General features: G+C 45.6%; 1 protein-coding gene across 1 annotated transcript in view; it reads left to right on the top strand.

Moving 5' to 3' along the window:
- LOC115099553 (leucine-rich repeat serine/threonine-protein kinase 2-like) overlaps positions 1 to 13487 on the top strand; it is a 35128-nt gene extending 21641 nt beyond the window's left edge. The window contains exons 7-9 of the mRNA XM_029617288.1: positions 4990 to 5160; positions 6032 to 6153; positions 13392 to 13487. Coding sequence (XP_029473148.1) covers positions 4990 to 5160; positions 6032 to 6153; positions 13392 to 13487 — 389 coding nt within the window. The remainder of the gene's footprint in view (positions 1 to 4989; positions 5161 to 6031; positions 6154 to 13391) is intronic.
- Positions 13488 to 19091: the final 5604 nt, after the last annotated feature.

Here is a 19091-nt window from a genome sequence, read left to right as displayed (position 1 = left end):
CTGGTGATTCAGCGGAGTCCCATGAGTGATTTCTCCCTCCGTGCCGTCGGGCTGTTGGGCCTGCCTCGCATCAAAATGGCGCCGATAGCCTTTGACTACTATGTCACAGGGGCTACCGGTGCCATTGGTCAGCCCCTGTCACATGGTAGGAGCAATGGATGGCTGGCGCCATCTTGTGCCATTTTGAATACTGGCAGCCGACGGTGCCAGCCATCCATTGCTCCTACTATGTGACATGGGCTGACCAATGGCACCGGTAGCCCCTGTGACATAGTAGGTCAAAGGCTATCGGCACCATTTTGATGCGAGGCAGGCCCGACGGCACAGAGGGGAGAAATCGCTCACGGGACCCCGCTGGACCACCAGGGATGTTAGTAAGTCTTGAGGAGGGATCGGGATGGTGGGGGTGGGGTTGTATTATAGTAATTTTTAATGCTTGGGGTGGTTTTTTATTTAAAAAAATAAAATGTGCCCCTCCCCCTGTACAAACCCGAAAAACACATTTTCCCCGAAGTTCGGAGAAAATCTGTTTCGGGTTTGGGGCCCCCAACCCAAGACGAATTAGGCAATTTTGTTGAAATTGCCTAATTCGTGATAAACGAATGCACATATCTATTAATTACTCAGCCATGAATGGTAAGAAAGGATTGAACCGTTTGCGGTAAACTCTTCTTTTATCCAATGAAAAAGTTCATTACATGTTACTGCACTCAACTCTCTTTAAATACTCAGGATCTCGTGCATTGCCATGAATTTCCATAAGCACGTAGGATAAGCTGATAGACTTGTGAAACCAGATCTGAGCAATCTTTGGGCCTGATTCATCAAGCTCTTTTCCCATAGACATAGAATGGGAGAAAAAGCTTTAGTGAATCAAGCCCTTTGTTATTTGCAGTAGATTCTCCACACACTATAATCGTAGCACAGACAGTGCTCTCCTATCGTCCGTCATGTATGTCTATCCCGTCTGGTCATATCAGGCTGAGCTGGGTTTGTTTGTTATTGCTTCTTATTACTTGATGGTATATATCTTTTTATTTCTTTTCTCCTATTTTATATTTCCCAGTAGACTTCTGTCCACTGTCTGTCATTTTACAAATTCCGACCCCCCCCCCCCCCATTTTCTGCTATATTTCCTCTCTTAAATAAGACAAGTACTATAAATAATCTCATAGAAGTCCATATTCAAACACAGTCCAGATAGCAAAGTTACCCCTAGATTCATCAAAATGCTATAATATCACATGCATAACACCTGGGGCGTATGTAGGGTAATTTTTAGAATTATAGCGCTTTGCATAGTGTGAGAGGGAGAGAGACTGAGACTATTTATAAGGCCCTCATAGTAGTCAATTATTTATATCTCTTTCTCTGTACGTACGAGGATCAGTCCAGACAGTGGGTTATGTCCCCCTTCCAGCAGATGGAGTCAGAGAAAACTTCGAAGGGTGCTTCCTTATAAGGCAGTGCACCCTCTGTTAATCCTCAGTATTCTCTTGACTCCAGCAGATGACAGTGGCTGAACTTTGTTCCCCACTGAGATTTCTGGAAAGCTAATTTAGGGATCTTTCTCTATTTTTCTTTGGCTTTCTCCTGTTTGGATGGATCAAGTTTGATTACTTACAAAAAGAAAAAAAAAAGAAGGACTTACATTTCATTGTTTGTAGAGAGCTATACTGTAGCCTCAGCTCTTGGTTTAGTGGGAGCATTCTATAGCTTGCAGGCAGAACTATTTGCAGCTCTCCCCTTTCCCTGACTGTTTGCGGGAGTAAGTTGTGTTTATTTCCTTCTTTACAGGCTATTTTCTCGCTCCCTCTCTCCGGGGTGCAAGATGGTGGTCCAACCTCTCCCCCTTTAGCTGCTATTCGACCTGCTGCCCTGAGACGCCGTTTTCCTCAGGGCAGCCTGCACAGAGAGGCATTATTCCTCTGTGCCTTTGCATCAACAGCTCGCTGAGGGTTAGAGAGAGCAGGACTGAAGCGGAGGCCCCTACCCGCTTCTCACAGCCACGAGCCTAGTGAGAGTGAGGGAGAGCAGGCCTGAAGCGGAGGCTCTTCCTGTTTCTCGCAGCCTGTTTCTCGCGCAGAGAAATCAGCTGATTCCCTCGTGGCTCCTTCAGGGATTCCCATGCCGCGATCGTCCAGCTGCTGTGCATGCGGGGAGCCCGGTTTGCGGCTCTCCCGCGAGGGGATTTGCACAGGTTGCCTCCCTGGTGGGGAGGATCCATCACAGCCGGCGGGACGCTCTTGTTCCCATTTTCAGGCGCGCCTCGAGGAACAGGGACCAGCCCGATCCTGCTGAGTGCGGGAACGGCGATCATTTTGAGTTCAGACTCTGCTGCCTCCGCACTGCCTGGAGAGAATCAGGATGCGATTTTTTCATCTTTGCCGCCGATTCTGATGCCCGTTCATCGTCTGGAACCTTTTCCTCTGACAGGGGATCCCCCCCATGTTGCCTCCCTCAGGGCCACCTCCGTTTTCCACGGACTTTGTTCTCCTGCTTCACAACGCTTACCTGGCCAGGATGGGTCAGCACCAGGATTTACTGGCAGGGCCTCCCCCTCCCAAGGTACCAAGGACGGCCAAACCCCCAGGTGCCCTGGGGAGTGCCGAAGGGTTAGGGGCCCCGGGAACAGGGTCCCACTGGCCACCCCAGGTTCTTCTAGGGTCCGATTGGTGCACCCTACTGCGGGGAGCGGGAGTGTCAGATCCTCCTCAGGACCCAGACCCAGATGAGTCTTCGTCTATGGCTCAAATGGAAGGGGATGATCCTAGAGTTCTGTGGATCTTCCAGAGGGATGAGTTGGACCCCCTCTTCCCACATATACTGCAGGAATTGGACATTGAGGCCCCACAGGATCCTCCTGAGCCTACTCCACCAGTGAAGAAGTGAAGAAAGGGGACCCTCTCCTGGCTGGTCAATGTCCTCCATGTAAGTCTTTCCCTTCCCATCCTACTTTCCCCCAACTGTTATCCAGGGAATGGGATTCCCTGGAGGCCTCCCTCAAGGTTAGCAGAGCTATGGAAAAGCTATACCCTCTCCCGGGTGACTTTCTGGAGCTTCTTAAGGTTCCTAAAGTAGACTCGGCGGACTCTGCGGTGACGAAGAGAACTACCATTCCAGTGACGGGAGAAACAGCACAGGATAGAAAGCTGGAAGTGTATCTCAAGAGTATCTTTGAGGTGTCCGCTCTGGGGGTCAGGGCGGACATTTGTAGCTCCCTTGCTCAGCGGGCAGGCCTCCACTGGTTCCAACAGCTGCTCAGCTCCCCTACAGGCAGACCACCCGGAGGCCGTCATAGCGTATGGAGCAGATGCTTTGTATGACCTTCTCCTAGTCTTGGCCAGATCTATGGTCTCTGCAGTCTTGGCTAGATGCCTCCTCTGGCTCCGCAATTGGTCGGCAGATTCTTCTTCCAAGGTGCAGTTGGGATCCATACCCTTCAAGGGGAAGCTACTCTTTGGGGAAGATCTGGATCAGATTATCAAATCCCTCGGAGAGAATAAGGTGCATAAACTGCCAGAGGATCATCCTAGATCGTCTAGGTCATTCAGTTCCACCAGAAGCTGATTCAGGAGCCAACGACGTTTCCGCCACGCAAGGCCTGCAGCCGATCGTCAGCCATCTTCACATTCCCAATCTTGGGCTCATTCCTTTCGAGGCTGAAGACAGACCCGGAATGGGGCCCAAGGGGCACCTTCCAAGTCTTTACAATGAAGCTATGCCGGCCCACTCCCCGATTCCCAGGATAAGGGGACGTCTCTCTCTCTTCTACGAGGAGTGGGTCAACATTACATCGGATCAGTGGGTCCTGGATATTCTAAAGCACGGCCATGCATTAGAATTTGCTCAACCTCTAAGAGACAGGTTCCTCTTCTCCCCATGCGGCCCGGTACAGAAGCAACTCGTACGGCAGACACTCGACAGGCTTCTGGCTCTCAGAGCGATTCATCCGGTTCCTCCAATGGAAATAGGAAGGGGCCATTATTCGGTCTACTTTGTAGTCCCCAAGAAGGAAGATTCCTTCCACCCGATCTTGGATCTCAAGATGGTCAACAGGATCCTCAAGATTCCCCATTTCCGGATGGAAACCTTGCACTCAGTGATAGCGACAGTGCACACTGGAGAATTTTTGGCCTCCTTGGATCTGACAGAGGCTTATCTGCACATTCCCATCCTCCAGGTGCATCAGCGTTTTCTTCGGTTCAAGATCCTGGGACAGCATTTCCAATTCCAGGCCCTGCCCTTTGGACTAGGACCTTTACGAAAGTGATGGTCGTGTTAGCCGCAGCCCTCAGGAGGGGGGAAATTTTGGTCCACCTATACGTGGATGACTAGCTCAGAGCCATATTGGATGCCAAGGCGGCAGGATACTCCTCGGTACACCTCGGTGAAGATTTGAAGTCATTTGGAGTGAGGAAAGTCTCACAAAGATGAGATTTCTATTATGTTATCTCAGCCTAGCTTGATGGTACTCTAGCCCCAAACCCTAAATTGGAGGTTTTATATTTGTTTCCAAAAGGTCCCTCAGCTAAGGCAGGAGGAGGACACAAGCATACCATCCTGCCGCCTTGGCATCCAATATGGTTCTGGCATGACATTGTCCTGTGTCCTCCTCCTGACACGGCTTGTGGACTTTCAGCATGGGGAGGCACATAGGGTTTTTTTTTTTTTATGGTGGGAGGGTGGATGGCCACCAGACAAGTTTGTTTTTTTTTAATCACAGTGTGGATGGGAAGTTCAGAAGGGACAGCTGCTGGACATTTTGTTTTCTTTAATGCAGGAAAAAATGTTGGGGGGATTGTTGACTTCGTGTTGTTTTTTTTCCTATGTAACTAGTTAGCACTTATTTTTAATGCTAATCAGCTAAGCTTGCTGAATCTAGCTGGTCAGATATTAACCGACTAGATTTCCAGCAGAACAACTAGCCGGCTACCTTTGCTGCTCAGCAGCTGTTTGAAAGTGTTATAATGCAAAACTTCCTTTCAGGATTTTGTGCACCGGAGGTTGTCAGAGGGAACGTTATCTACAACCAGCAAGCTGATGTGTATTCGTTCGGGCTGCTTCTATATGACATCTTAACTGCAGGAGCTAGACTTGTAGAAAGCATTAAATTCCCAAATGAATTTGATGAAATGGTTGTTCATGGCAAATTACCTGGTAAGCCATATTTTAGAAGATTTATGTGACAGGTAGGAAAAGCAATATAAAATAATGTCTATCTTATTTTTTTTTTAATTTAGTTTGGAGGAATGCAGACATAAGAAAGTAGATGCCAGATCTTTCATGTCTGAGGCCTTCCCCCAAATCTTTTGATAAATCCTTATTCATAATGTAGCATAAGCCCAATAATTCTTCCTAGTTGATTTAATCAACTGCTTACTCACATTTGGCAAAGTCCCAGACCCCCTTAAACTTGCGATCGTCAAGCCCCTCCTTAAAAAACCCACCTTAGACACCAAAGACCCCTCCAACTACCGGCCCATATCCAATCTTCCATTTGTATCCAAAATCCTTGAAAAGGTAGTCAATACACAACTCTCTGACTACCTTGAAGACCGCAACATTCTACACCCATCTCAATTTGGTTTCCGCAAAGGTCGGAACACAGAAAACCTCCTTCTAGCAATCACCAACACCATTCTTATTGGCATGGACCAAGGAAACTCCTACCTACTCGCTATCCTAGACATCTCTGCTGCTTTCGATACAGTCAACCACCAAATCCTTCTATCCCGGCTATCAGAGATAGGCATCTCCGGCACAGTACTTTCATGGTTCACCTCCTATCTCTCCAACAGAGAATACCTGGTCAAAATTGACAACTCAGAATCCCACGCATCCCCCTCGGGCAAGGCGTCCCCCAAGGATCCTCCCTATCCTCAACCCTCTTTAACATCTATCTCCTCCCTCTCTGCTATCTTCTTTCTGACCTAGGTCTTAATTTCTTCCTGTATGCGGATGATGTCCAGATCCTCATCCCCATTCAAAAAACCCTCAGACACCCTGCATTTCTGGGAATCCTGCTTAGCTTCCATCAACGTCCTTTTAGCCAGCCTCCAACTTGCACTTAACACAACCAAAACGGAAATCCTCCTCATATCCAACAATCCTGAAATCACTTCACAGATCACATCCAACACCCCACCTTCTGTAAGAGACCTAGGTGTTGTCTTAGAACAACGCCTCAATTTTCAACCCCATATCAAATCTCTACTAAAAGGAGGTTTCTATAAACTCCATATCCTCAAAAAACTTAAACCCCTCCTCCATGCTCAGTACTTCCATCTAGTTTTGCAGTCTACCATTCTATCTAAATTAGATTACTGCAACTCCCTTCTCCTAGGCCTCCCTTACTCTACAATTAAAGCTCTACAAATCCTGCAGAACTCCATGGCTAGAATCATCACTGACACACGCAAAAGAGAACACATCTCCCCAGCATTAAAAAGATCTGCACTGGCTCCCCATCCCTTTCCAGATAAAATACAAAACCCTCACCGTTCTTCATAATGCGCTCTACAAAAACAATCCTGCATGGCTCAAAGAAATGCCGCGTTTCCATGCCTCTAATCGTCCATCCAGAGCCACCCTCGCAGGAACCCTACACATTCCACCCCTCAAAATTGCACACCTCTCCCTTACCAGAGAAAGAGCATTTACCATAGCTGGCCCTACACTATGGAATTCACTCCCCATGTCTCTCCACCTTGAACCCTCCTTACCCCACTTCAAAAAAGGCATCAAAACCTGGCTTTTCTTACAGTCCTACCCTGATGCCAATCAAACCTAAACCCCTTCATTGCTTCCAGCCCTGCTACCCTCTAATAATGATGCATCTTAAGGAAATGTTGTCTATATAATCTTTAAACACAATCCACTAAGGAGTGCAAGAAGACTCTAGGTCCAATAATTTCATCTTCAACAATGTTTATTTATAATTTTAAACGTTCAAAGGAGCCACTCCTATTTTAAATTCATGCACAAATAAATGACTGCTTCAGGGTCCCTGAAGCAGTCATTTATTTGTGCATGAATTTAAAATAGGAGTGGCTCCTTTGAACGTTTAAAATTATAAATAAACATTGTTGAAGATGAAATTATTGGACCTAGAGTCTTCTTGCACTCTTTAGTGGATTGTGTTTACGAATTGTGGAGTGCAGTATTGCTCCTTCTTTATATTTGTCTATATAATCTTTGAAATGTTATTGCCTTAATGTTTTTGAATATAGTTCCTATCTACATTCCTTCTCTCCCTTACGCTCTGCAACCTATGTATTTCACGCTACTTGCGCGCTTGCTTTCACCCACCCCCACCTTCTCTCCCTTTCTATTCCTGCTCCCCCTTCCCCTGTCCCTGTTATTTTGTAATTTCTCTTTCCTCGCTACAAGAGTTGATTGTGAACCGGCATGATATGTCCTATGAATGTCGGTATATCAAAAGTTAATAAATAAATAAATAAATACAAAATTTTTCTGAGTGCTCTTCCATATCTTTTGGGATTGCTTGGTAAGTCTTTGGACACAGAATGATGATTTTTACTCCATGAAAAAATCTAAAATTTCAGGTCAGTTTTGTGGAAATGGCCATCCAGGTGAAATGAGCTGGGAGAGAGGAAAATGATACCTGCAACAAAACTGCTAAGTCTGTGAACTCAAGTTTCCCAGCAATGTATACAGTATATATATATTTTTTTTTTTTTCGAGTTTCGTGCAGATTTCATGCTCGTTAAATTTTCTCACCTGCAGTTATCTTTGCTTGGCAAGATTATTTGATCAAGCCTTCTGTCCCTTTGAAGACAACTAGATTTTTGAGGAAATTGAGATGATCAGGAGCTGTGGGCAGGCATAGCAGAACTTAGGAAGGAAGGATTTTGAACATGGTGGGGGAAAAATTAAAAGAAGTCACGTTTTGAGGACAGAGGGAAGAAAAGAGGATAATATTTGAAAGTTATGAAGCCCTGAGGAGGCAAATTAAAAAAAAACTGCTGGGCAGGTAAGATAATCAGATCATTTTATTTGGTTATCTTTAGCTGGATATTCGGCCAAAACTAACAACCTCGTTTTTGGGCTGACTATCCAACTAAATTGTCTGGTGCAATTTATGCCTGCCATCTGAGCATCAGGCTTTGATCCACTAGAAACCTGTGAAAAGACTAGGAGGCAGTTTTCTTACAAGTCCTTTCACCTTTGAGGCCTTCAGGTTGCAGAAATGCTCATGGGAATGGTGAAGACAGTTTTATTTGTTCTGAACTGTCTAGTGGGAGCCGTAGAATCCTATATGTAGGTGCATAGCAGAGGAATCATTGTAGCAAACTGCAAGCATGAAATCTGATTGAACCTAGAAGCCACTGGAGTGGATTGGTGGATTCAGCCCTGTTCCCAATGAAAATGTTACTTTGTTAACAAAATTAGTTAGATTTTTCTAACTATCGAGGCCAAACCAGTCCAGCTGAGTGGGTTATACCCCTTGCCAGCAGATGGAGACCCAGAAAAAAAAAGTTTAGAGCTGATTTTACTGACTGGTACTTCCTTTTTGGGGTCTATTGCAACCTAGAAGATTGAGGTACATTGGAGAAGCAAATAGTGCCTGTACTGTGCCCTGCTGAACTTGTTCTGTGGTTACATGAAGGACCTTGGTTTCCAGAGCCCTCAATCCAGCACTTCTCACAAGTGCTAAACTCACTCGAAAAACGAAAAAGCTGGCATTGTGTCAGCAGTTACACTAATCTGAGTAGTAGCTTCATTGTTTCAAGCCATGGCATAGTGACTTGTGGTCTGTTTGATGTTATCGATTCTTTGTTTTCTTTACTGAACACGAGTCCCAGAAGTTTCACTACTCAGAGTCAATTTACCTAACTATTTTGTGCATGAAAACCTCAACCCTAATTGTAACAATGTTTTGCAGTAGAAGTCTATACAGTGTTTGTTTGCTATTTCTTGCAGACACCAATTGGACCTGCAAATGTGTTCAACCTTGCAAAATCTGAAAGGATGGTAGTGAGATGTGCAAGGGAATTAGTAATGACCGGGACCCATTTTTAATGTTCATGCTATATCCATAGCCTCAGAAAGAGAGTTGTTAGGCACTATGGCTCAGATTTATCAGATTTTAACTATTATTTTATGAGCTGTGACCTTGTAACAAGCATCACTAGCTTTGGGTCTATATTTAAGAAGGAAACTCTTGGTCACTGTTTCTTCAAGTTAAAACTAAAGTTTGTCTATTCTTGACACGTGATATTATATCTGTTGACAATCTAGAGTGGGTTTCTGAATGCCAACCTCTGTAGTTACTGGCAGCATCCAGGGTCCTTTTCTGTTTGTATTAGCTATTTTCATCTTCAACTACCCATCAGGACAGGATGCTAAGCGCGTGGACAGGATGCTCTTCTGGTGACATAATAGCTAACTGGTATATTGATTTTGTGGGCTGCAGTTTTGGCCGTCTTTGATCTTGTTTAATGTCATATGGTTATTTCATTAAGAGATTGGCAGACTTGGCACTGCAGGATGGGCACCAAACAATCTTACTTTAATTAAGATCAGGCTAGGAGTCTTGGTGCCTTGTTGAGAGAGGGCTGTTCTCCATTCTGTGCCTAGGGAAAAAACATTGAATAAGGTTCATCAAACAGTCTCAGTATGAGGAGGAAGGCTGAAGCTGGGCAGTCTTGTAAAGGAGAATAACAGGAAGGGAAATGTTTAACCATTACAGCATTAATCCTCTCTCCGGCAAGCTAAATAGATTTTAGGCGCTGTTGAAGAATATGCTTTTTGATTGATAGGTTCTCTGATACATCTGATTACATTTTTTATTTTTTACCTTATATAACTTTTTCTTCTGTGCGTTAGCCATTGCAGAATGTTCTACAATGGCTAACGCACATTTTCACTTCATTTATCGCCACAAACTTAAACACTTTAAAGCATCATTAGCTTTCCTTTCATAATGGCATTTGGAAGTATCTGCTGACAGTGTGCAGTAATCAAGGTGTACAGAGGGTCTCCCGGAAGTGGCATACAGAAGGGCCTGGTTGATAGGGCTTGGGACGATTGGAGAAGCTGTGCTCTGAGCTCCCAGGTGGAAGGGATGAGACTGGCACAGCTTTGTGGCAGCATCCACTGGCCAAGAAGATGCCCTCGAACACCCATTCTCCCAACTTGAGCAGCACTTCTGCTGGAGCTCTAAAAGTAGCAGCAGCTGCCGCTGCATTTGAGTAAAAGTTTGTTAGTCATAGTAAAGATCTTTCTTTGTACCAGAGGACTGTTCTGAAATGCTAAGTTGTGATAGATAAAGAGGAAAACAGATTATAAAAAGGAGAAAACCCAGAGATGGGGAATGATGACTCTGTGGTGCATAAGAAAATTAGTTCTTACCTGATAATTTTCGTTCCTGTAGTACCACGGATCAGTCCAGACCATGGGCTATGACTCCCTTCCAGCAGGTATAGATGGAGAAAAACTTGAAAGCACCCATAGTTAAGCTGGTGTACCTCCTGCATCCCTTCAGTATATATTTACTCTTTATTATTTTTGAATTTTAAGTATTTTGAAAACCATTGTGATGGAATATTTCTTAATGATGGTATATAAAACTTGATAAATAAAAAAATATAGAGTATCAAAGCAGAATAAAACTAGCAATGAATCAAGCAAGAACTTTAAGAACATATAAACATGTAACTGTAGCTTTCTTTCTTAGTATGTTGCAATAACATAACCTGAATATGCACGCATGGACTTTACAGATCCCCCTATTACCCACTCCTAATCTTTGGGCGTCTGGACTGATCCGTGGTACTACAGGAATGAAAATTATCAGGTAAGAACCAGTGTTCTTTTCCCTGTATGTACCCAGATCAGTCCAGACCATGGGATGTACCAAAGCTTCCCTAAACCATGTGGGACCTTGCGAGTCCCGTGTGCAGTATGCCACTGCCAACATCTCCAGGTGCCTGAACATTCAAGCGGTAGTGGCGAGCAAAGTGTGGAGCATCTTCCAAGTAGCAGCTCTGCAAATCTCCTGAGGCGATACCAACTGGCATTCGGCCCACGAAGCTGCTTGAGAGTGAATAGAATGGGCCTTCAATCCCTCAGGAACAGGTCTTCCTTTACAAATGTATGCAGACAAAATGGCTTCTCTCAACCATCGTGAAATTGTCATCTTAGACGCCTTGTGACCCTTCCTGGGACCGCTCCATAGGACAAACAAATGATCTGAGAGTTTGAAAGAATTTGTGACTTCCAGGTAACGCAACAAGGAACGCTGAACATCAAGCCGATGCAGCTCTCATGTGTGTTGTACATCATTTGACAAATTAGGAAAGGCCGGAAGCTCAACTTACTGGTTTAAATGAAAAGATGAGACCACTTTGGACAAACAGGACAGAACTGTTCGAAGAGAAACCCCCGAGTCAGAGATCCTCAAAGGTTCCCTACAGGAGAGCGCCTGCAACTCAGATATCCGGCAAGCTGAGTATATAGCCAACAAAAACACTGTTTTCAAGGTGAGATCCTTCAATATTACCACTTTAAGCGGTTCAAACAGCAGATCACACAACACTCGAAGAACCAAATTAAGACTCCATGATGGACATACTGGACAGACAGGGGGCTTCAAATGCCTCACTCCTCTGAGGAAACGCACCACATCTGGATGTGACGCCACTGAGTTACCAACCAGAGTGCCTAGGGCCGCCACCTGTACTCGGAGGGAGTTAAAGGACAAGCCCTTGGCTAATCCATTTTGCAAAAAGCTTAACATCTGAGCAATCATAGAGTATCTGGGAAGAATATCTCTCTCACGACACCACATCTCAAAAACTCTCCATACCCTAATGTATGAGAGGGAAGCAGGCATTTTCCTGGCTTGTAGCAATGTAGTGATGACCTCCTCAGAATAGCCCTTCTTCCTCAATCTCCTCCTTTCAAAAGCCAAGCCACTAGTCAGAAGCGAGCTGCCTGGTTGAAATATATAAGCCCTTGAAGGAGAAGTTGTGGAAGATGCCTGAGTCGTAGTGGGCCATCCACGGTCAGATTGATGAGATCCGCAAACCACGGACATGGGGGCCACTCGGGAGCCACTAGGATTACCCTCCCTGGGTGGACCTCTATCCTGCAAAGCACCTAGCCCACCAGAGGCCAAGAAGGAAACATGTACAGGAGAACTGAAGTTGGCCAGGGAAGTACTAGCACATCGACCCCCTACTGCACCATGATCCCTCCTGCGACTGAAGAAGTGAGGGGCTTTGGCATTGTTCCACGTTGCCATCAAGTCCATGTGGGGAGTCCCCCATTTGCGAGAAATGAGATCCATTGCTCCATCCAAGAGTTCCCACTCTCCGGGATCTATGCGCCTTCGACTGAGGAAGTCCGCTTGTATGTTGTCCTTCCTGGCGATTTGAGACCCCCTAACATCACTAGATTCCTCTCCGCCGAAGCCACAAGCAGCTCCGCTTCATCGGCTATTGCTTGACTTCTGGTTCCTCCTTGACAGTTGATATAGGCCACCGTTGTTGCATTGTTGGAGAGGACATGAACCGCCTGATGGCGTAAGTGGGGAAGAAAGTTCTGCAATGCCAAGCGAACCACTCTGGTCTCCAGGTGATTGATTGACCATCCGGACTCCTCTGGGGACCAACTGCCCTGTACTGAAAGATGCTGGCAGACCACTTCCCAGCCAGAGAGGCTGGCATCCGTGGTCACCACTGTCCAGTGCAGGACTTCCAGATCCACTTCTTGAGACAGGTTGAGCGGGTAAAGCCACCAACCAAGACTGGACCTGGCGTGTTCGGTAAGTGGCAGAGGGAATTGGAAATTCTCCGACTTGGGATCCACCAGGAAAGTAATGCTCGTTGTAATGGTCTCATATGAGCAAATGCCCAAGGAACCACCTCCAGCATTGATGCCATTGAACGAGAACTTGAAGGTAGTCCCAGGCCTTGGGCAGTGGAGAACCAACAAGCAACGAACTTGTCCCATCAGCTTGTTCCTTCGATCCGTCGGAAGAAATACTTTCCCGACCGAAGTGTACTCCCAGAAATTCCAATGTCTGAGAGGGAACCAGGTTGCTCTTGGTATGACTGATTTCCCAGCCAAGGGATTTCAACAGAGCGCAGAATTGGAATGCATTCCCAGGACCATAAAGCAAAGGAACTTCTGATGATCCTCGCAAATGGGAATGTGCAAGTATACCTCCATCAGATCCAGAGAGGCCAGGAATTCTCCCTTATGTACTGCCGCGATGACTGAACGCAGAGTCTCCATGCGAAAATGTGGCACCTTGAGAGCCTTGTTTACCTTTTTTAGGTCCAAAATTGGCCGGATAGACCCTATTTGCTTTGGAACTACAAAGTAAATGGGGAGTACCTTCCTGTCCTTCTGTGTTCTAGAGGGACCGGCTTTACCGCTCCCAAAGCCAAAAGACGTTCAAGAGTTTGATGAACAATCTGCCGTTTGACCTGTGGACGCATGGAGATATTAAGTAAAAGTCTCTGAGAGGCCAAGCAAATTCAAAAGCGTAGCTTCATTCTATTATGCTTAGCACCCACTGATCAGAAGTAATTCTGGCCCATGCCTCATAAAATTGGGAGAGGCAACCCCCTGATCGAGGGACGAGCCCGCCCCATCTTATTGTGTAGTCTTGGAGGCAAAAGAGGATGAAGAACCACCCTCTCAGGTGTTTCTGCATCCCCAAAAGGACGAGGACCATATTTGATACCTGGCCACCGATAGGCACTGCATAGTTGCTTGTTGCCTGTTCTGCCGAAAACTCCACTGTCCCTGAAAAAGAGAGTGGGATGATGGGAACTCTCTGGAGGGTCTCGGTCTGGTAACTTGTGAACTTTGTTCTCCCCCAGGGACTTTATCAACTGCTCCAAATCCTCTCCAAATAAAAAAACACCTTTAAATGGAATAGCACCAAGCTGAGCCTTGGATGAAACATCCACTGACCAGTTGCGAAGCCACAAAAGCTGTCTTGTGGACACTGCCGATGACATGGTATGAGAGGAATAACGGAGCAGGTCATACAGCGCATCTGCCCCATATGCCACCGCAGCTTCCAAATGCTGTGCCTGCTCCAATTCATCCGGAGGAAGATCTTCTCTGGACATCAGTAATTGCTGTACCCAGTGCAGGCTCGCACGCAGCATATAGCTGCTACACACCGCTGCCCGGATACCCAGGGCCGACACCTCAAAAATGTGTTTAAGCAGTACTTCCAGCTTGCGGTCCTGAAGGTCCTTGAGAGCCAACGAGCCTGCGACTGGAATAGTAGTCCACTTGACAACAGCCGAAACTGAAGCGTCTACCTTAGGGGGACCGTAGGAGTTCCAGTAATTCATCCACTGGCGGGTAAAGCTTATCCATAGCTTGACCAACCTGCAAACCAGCATCCGGAGCATCCCACTCCCTGGTCATCAGCTGCTGAAGCATGTGATGGACGGGAAAAGCCTGGGTCGGCGTTCGGAATCCTGCCAGGACTGGATCCACCGAGTCCTGCGGCGGAGCATTTGGGGAAAGCTCCACTCCGAGCTCAGAAAGAACTGCTGGAATGAGAGGTTCTAATTCCTATCTCTGGAACAGATGTACCACCTGAGGGTCATTGTCATCCAAGGGGGTCTGTTTCTCTGGCTCATCATCCACCCCCCCTCAGGGGGGGGGGAGGAGAGGCCCCTGGAACTGCAGCCGCACTGCCCAGCATCACTGGAGCGGCTGAGCCTCCTGAAGCCACAGCGCCTTTTAACTTTGTGACCCGTAGAGACGCGGGCACATCCGTGCACTTGGCTACCTTTGGGGGCAGACCCTGCACAAGTCTCACAGGCAAAACACCACCTTGCAGAGACCTGGAAGCCAAAAATGCTTTATGCATAAGGAGGACAAAATCTGAAGAAAAAGAATCAGAATCCACATCCTGTCCCACTGGGAAAAAAGGATCCTCCTGCAAAAAATCCTGGTCCTGATCTAAAGTATCATCAGGATTAGCAGGGACCAGAGACAGTGCTGGGGGAAGCTCCCCCTCCCCCAAAGCATTTGCCTGAGCTGCAGAAAATGTGCTTAAGATGGCTGCAGTCCCTGCACTGAGGGAGAAATGATCAGCCTGAAGCTCCCTTGGAGCAGATCGATTTGAAGCCCCTCGAGGCTTGGTTGCTGCTGCAAACCCTGTAAAATAACTGCCTTCCCCTCCAGGGAGGCAGCAGGAGCAAACACCAGCCCTGGAAAACTGCACAGCTGGTTCTCCACATGCCACACATACAGATGGCCATGGCATCGTTGGGGAGGGGGGGGGGGAATGGCCCGAAAAACGCGGCAAAATTTGTCAAAAACATGGTGATTCCGATGGGGAGGGGTCCTGGATTGCAGCAGACCAAAAAAGAAAATTTGGGGTTTTTTTTTTTTTTTTTTTTTTTTTTTTACATACAATGCTCAGGAACAGCACGAGGTAAGAGAGGGACTGGACCACCAGTAATCTCTTCCCCTACTCCTTATCTGTCTGGAGCCCCGTGGGGTTACCATCCCCAGTTCCAATAACCTGCCACCCAAGAGGATGACCCCACAGGATCTAACAACCCCCTGAGAGGATAGGGAACTCTGCAGAAGAACTTTTTTCTGTCGTCGTCTTTTTTTTTTTTTTAAACTTGCTTGATTCACAACTTATAGCTAGTTCACTCTTAGTTACTTTTAAGGGATAGCCTACACCCCAGAAACATGGCAAGACTGCAGGGTTTGCATGACCTCCATCTGCTGGAGACAGAGAAATATTGAAGGGATGCAGGATGTACACCAGCTTAACTATGGGTGCCTTTCAGGCTTTTCTCCGTCTCCACCTGCTGGAAAGAAGGCATAACCCATGGTCTGGAATGATCCGGGTACGTACAGGGAATGGGTCTTCTTGTCTTAAAGGGAAATCTAAAGCTAGCACAGTGGTGGAGAGAATTAAAAAAAAAAAAATAAAAATACATGAAAATGCAGATCTTTCAGTGGAGCTACCCGTAGTCAGGGTAGGCAGAAATCTCATTGAGCAAAACAAGAAGAAGGGGAGACATATCTCAACTATATGTATGGGGTAAGGAGGAAGATGTTAACAGGAAACCAGTTATGAAAAAATGACATTGGTGTTAGGTGCTATTCTAAGCGGTTCAGTGTCACATCCCAGTTTCAAAAAGACATTTCTAGCATGATTTTCTCTGAAAGTATTCAAAAAAACCAAACAAAACCCCCCTAAACCATGTGGCTCAAACTGCAGAAGTTAATTATCTGAAGGGGCCGGAGCCGACATGCTCAAGTCCAGGGCAGGATGGAAGGTGATCACTGCTACCATTGCTGCCCCTGCCATATTCCCTGAATATGAATCAGGGAGGAGGAATAGCCTTGTGGGCCACAAACCAGGAGACCAGGGTTTGAGTCCCACTGTCACTCCTTGTGACCTTGGGCAAATCACTTGGGCAAATCACTTTACCCTCCATTGCCTCAGGTACAAACTTAGGGGGTCATTTTTCAAAATGCGATAAGGTGTTTTCGCATGCGATTGCGCCATATCGTATGCTGCGATGCAAATTCCGAAAATAGGAGGAGTTAGGGGCAGAGAGGGCTGGGTTAGACTACCTGCAAAGAGCTATCGCACAGCTGTAATGCCGATTTAACTACACCTCTTTCAAATGCATTAGGCTATGCAATAGCTGCCGTGACAAGTGAGCCTGGCCATAATATCATGGCCCATAGGCAGGTATTTGTATCCCTATGGTAGGTCCACCTAGTAACTCGAGGTGGGGTTTAGGTAAGAGTGTACGGGGTTAGGGACCACTTTGACATTCTACGTGACACCTACGAACAGAACAGTGGTCTCTTGTGAAGATTTGATGGCCTTCGGAGTGAGGAAACTCACTCCAAGATGAGATTTGGGCAAGGTTCTCTCAACCTAGCTTGATGGATTCTCTACCTGGGTAACATCCAGTTAAGTTAATCAGAAGTTAGACCTGCTATAGAGCACGTCACCGATTGACAGCAGCTCAAGGCTTTTCAAGGCTCTTCAGCTATAGTTGTACTATTTAGAATGTTGTTGTAAATGGCTAGACAGGGTTGATCTTCTGTTGTACACCACCCTGGGTGATCTTTTGAAGGTTTGATGGGTGGTCGAGAAATTTAAATAAAAACTGGTAGGAAAAGATTTATAAAAAAAAAAAGAGAACCCTCCTCAACCTGTGAAAGTTAAAGTAATAAAAAGATTGAAAATCCCTGAAAAAATGCAAACATAAGACTAGTCTAATGGCTCTGTTGCTGGCTGTCATATGGGAAATCTGGGTTTGCTTTTTGAGCATGCTCCTGCTTCTTGGCCAACAGGGTTGGGGATGCTACAGAGGTGGTGTTCAAAGCCCTCAGAAGAGAGCCCACCTCATGAGTGACACCTACTGGCTGGCTTTAGATGTGCTTTATTCCGGAGGGAGCCAAAGTCCGTGCCTATTAGTCAGAGAATGATCACCACAAGGACTGGACTAAATGGGAAGAGGGATTAAACATGGTGAAAAATCCTCTGCTAGCAATGATGGAAAGCATATGGCACCAGTTGGGACAAGTTCTGATTGCCTGGAATCTCAAAAGAGTTAAAGAGACTGCTGTAAAAAAAAAAAAAAATTAAAAAAAAATAATATATATATATATATATATTGCAGATTTTTAGAAATTTAAATATTTTACAAATCCTAGTATGACGTGCCTATTTAAATAATAGGTGAATTTTCAAAGGACTTCTATAAATAAATGTAGCAATTTTCAAAAGCCATTTACGCACGTAACGTGCACTTACACGGGTAAATCCTATGGACAATTCAATGACATGTATTGTAGCAATTTTCAAAAGCACACTTAGACGAGTAAAGTGCATTTACACAGGTAAAACCAGTTTTACAAAATAAATGTTTTTGAAAATCAGTCCCTAAATGTGGACAGCCAAAAGAATCAAAGATTTATATCAAAGAAATATTCTGTATATAGCCCACTGCCCTTAATAAAATGCATTGAATTGAGAAGGCAAGGACATAATGTGCCAAAAGAGTGACCCTCTGGTTCAAGGGTCAGCAATCTATGGCATATGTGCCATCGGTGGCAGTGCTGCCACAGATTGATTGATTGATTGATTGATTGATTGATTTATTTATTTATTTAAATGCTTTTAAATATACCGGCATTCATAGGACATATCATGCCGGTTTACAATCAACTTTGTAGAAGTGAAGGAGAAATTACAAATAACAGGGAGGGGGAAGGGGAGCAGGATTGGAAAAAGGAGAGGATGGGGGCCAGGTGAAAGCAAGCGCACAAGTAGCTGGAAGAACAAAGGTAGTCAAATGTAATGGGAGAGAGAAAATATAGGAACTGTGTTAACAAATAATATATAATAACAATTTACAAATTTACATAATCAACATTTCCATAAGATGCATCAAAAGATTATTCTACAGCGGCCAAAGAGAGAGAGAGAAGGAGAACCCCATCCCACTGGCAGCTGAAGGAAGAGGCCCAACCCCTGAGAGTATATGTGTGAGCCTGTGTGGATGTTGTGAGCCAGTGTGGGTGGGTAGATATCTGCCTGGGAGCCTATGTGTATGAGATTGCATGTCAAAGAGAAAGCGTGTGTGTGTGATTGCATGTGGGACAGAGAACATGTGTGAGTTTGCATGTGTGAGAGAGAGCATGTTGTGTGCATGTGGGGGATAGAAAAAGCATATTTGTGCTTGCATGTGGAAAGAATGTGTGTGACTGCATGCGCGAGAGAGTGCATGTGTACAATGCATGCAGGAGAGAGATAATAGAAGGACTAGGGGGCATTCCATGAAGTTAGCAAGTAACAAATTTAAGACTAATCGGAGAAAATTCTTTTTCACTCAACGCACAATAAAGCTCTGGAATTTGTTGCTAGAGGATGTGGTTAGTGCAGTTAGTGTAGCTGGGTTCAAAAAAGGTTTGGATAAATTCTTGGAGGAGAAGTCCATTAATGGCTATTAATCAAGTTTACTTAGGGAATAGCCACTGCTATTAATTGCATCAGTAGCATGGGATCTTCTTAGTTTTTGGGTAATTGCCAGGTTCTTGTG

The sequence above is a fragment of the Rhinatrema bivittatum genome, chromosome 9 (genome assembly GCF_901001135.1).
Source record: "Rhinatrema bivittatum chromosome 9, aRhiBiv1.1, whole genome shotgun sequence".
Classification (NCBI taxonomy): Eukaryota; Metazoa; Chordata; class Amphibia; order Gymnophiona; family Rhinatrematidae; genus Rhinatrema; species Rhinatrema bivittatum.
This window is presented reverse-complemented; position numbering and strand designations above follow the sequence as displayed.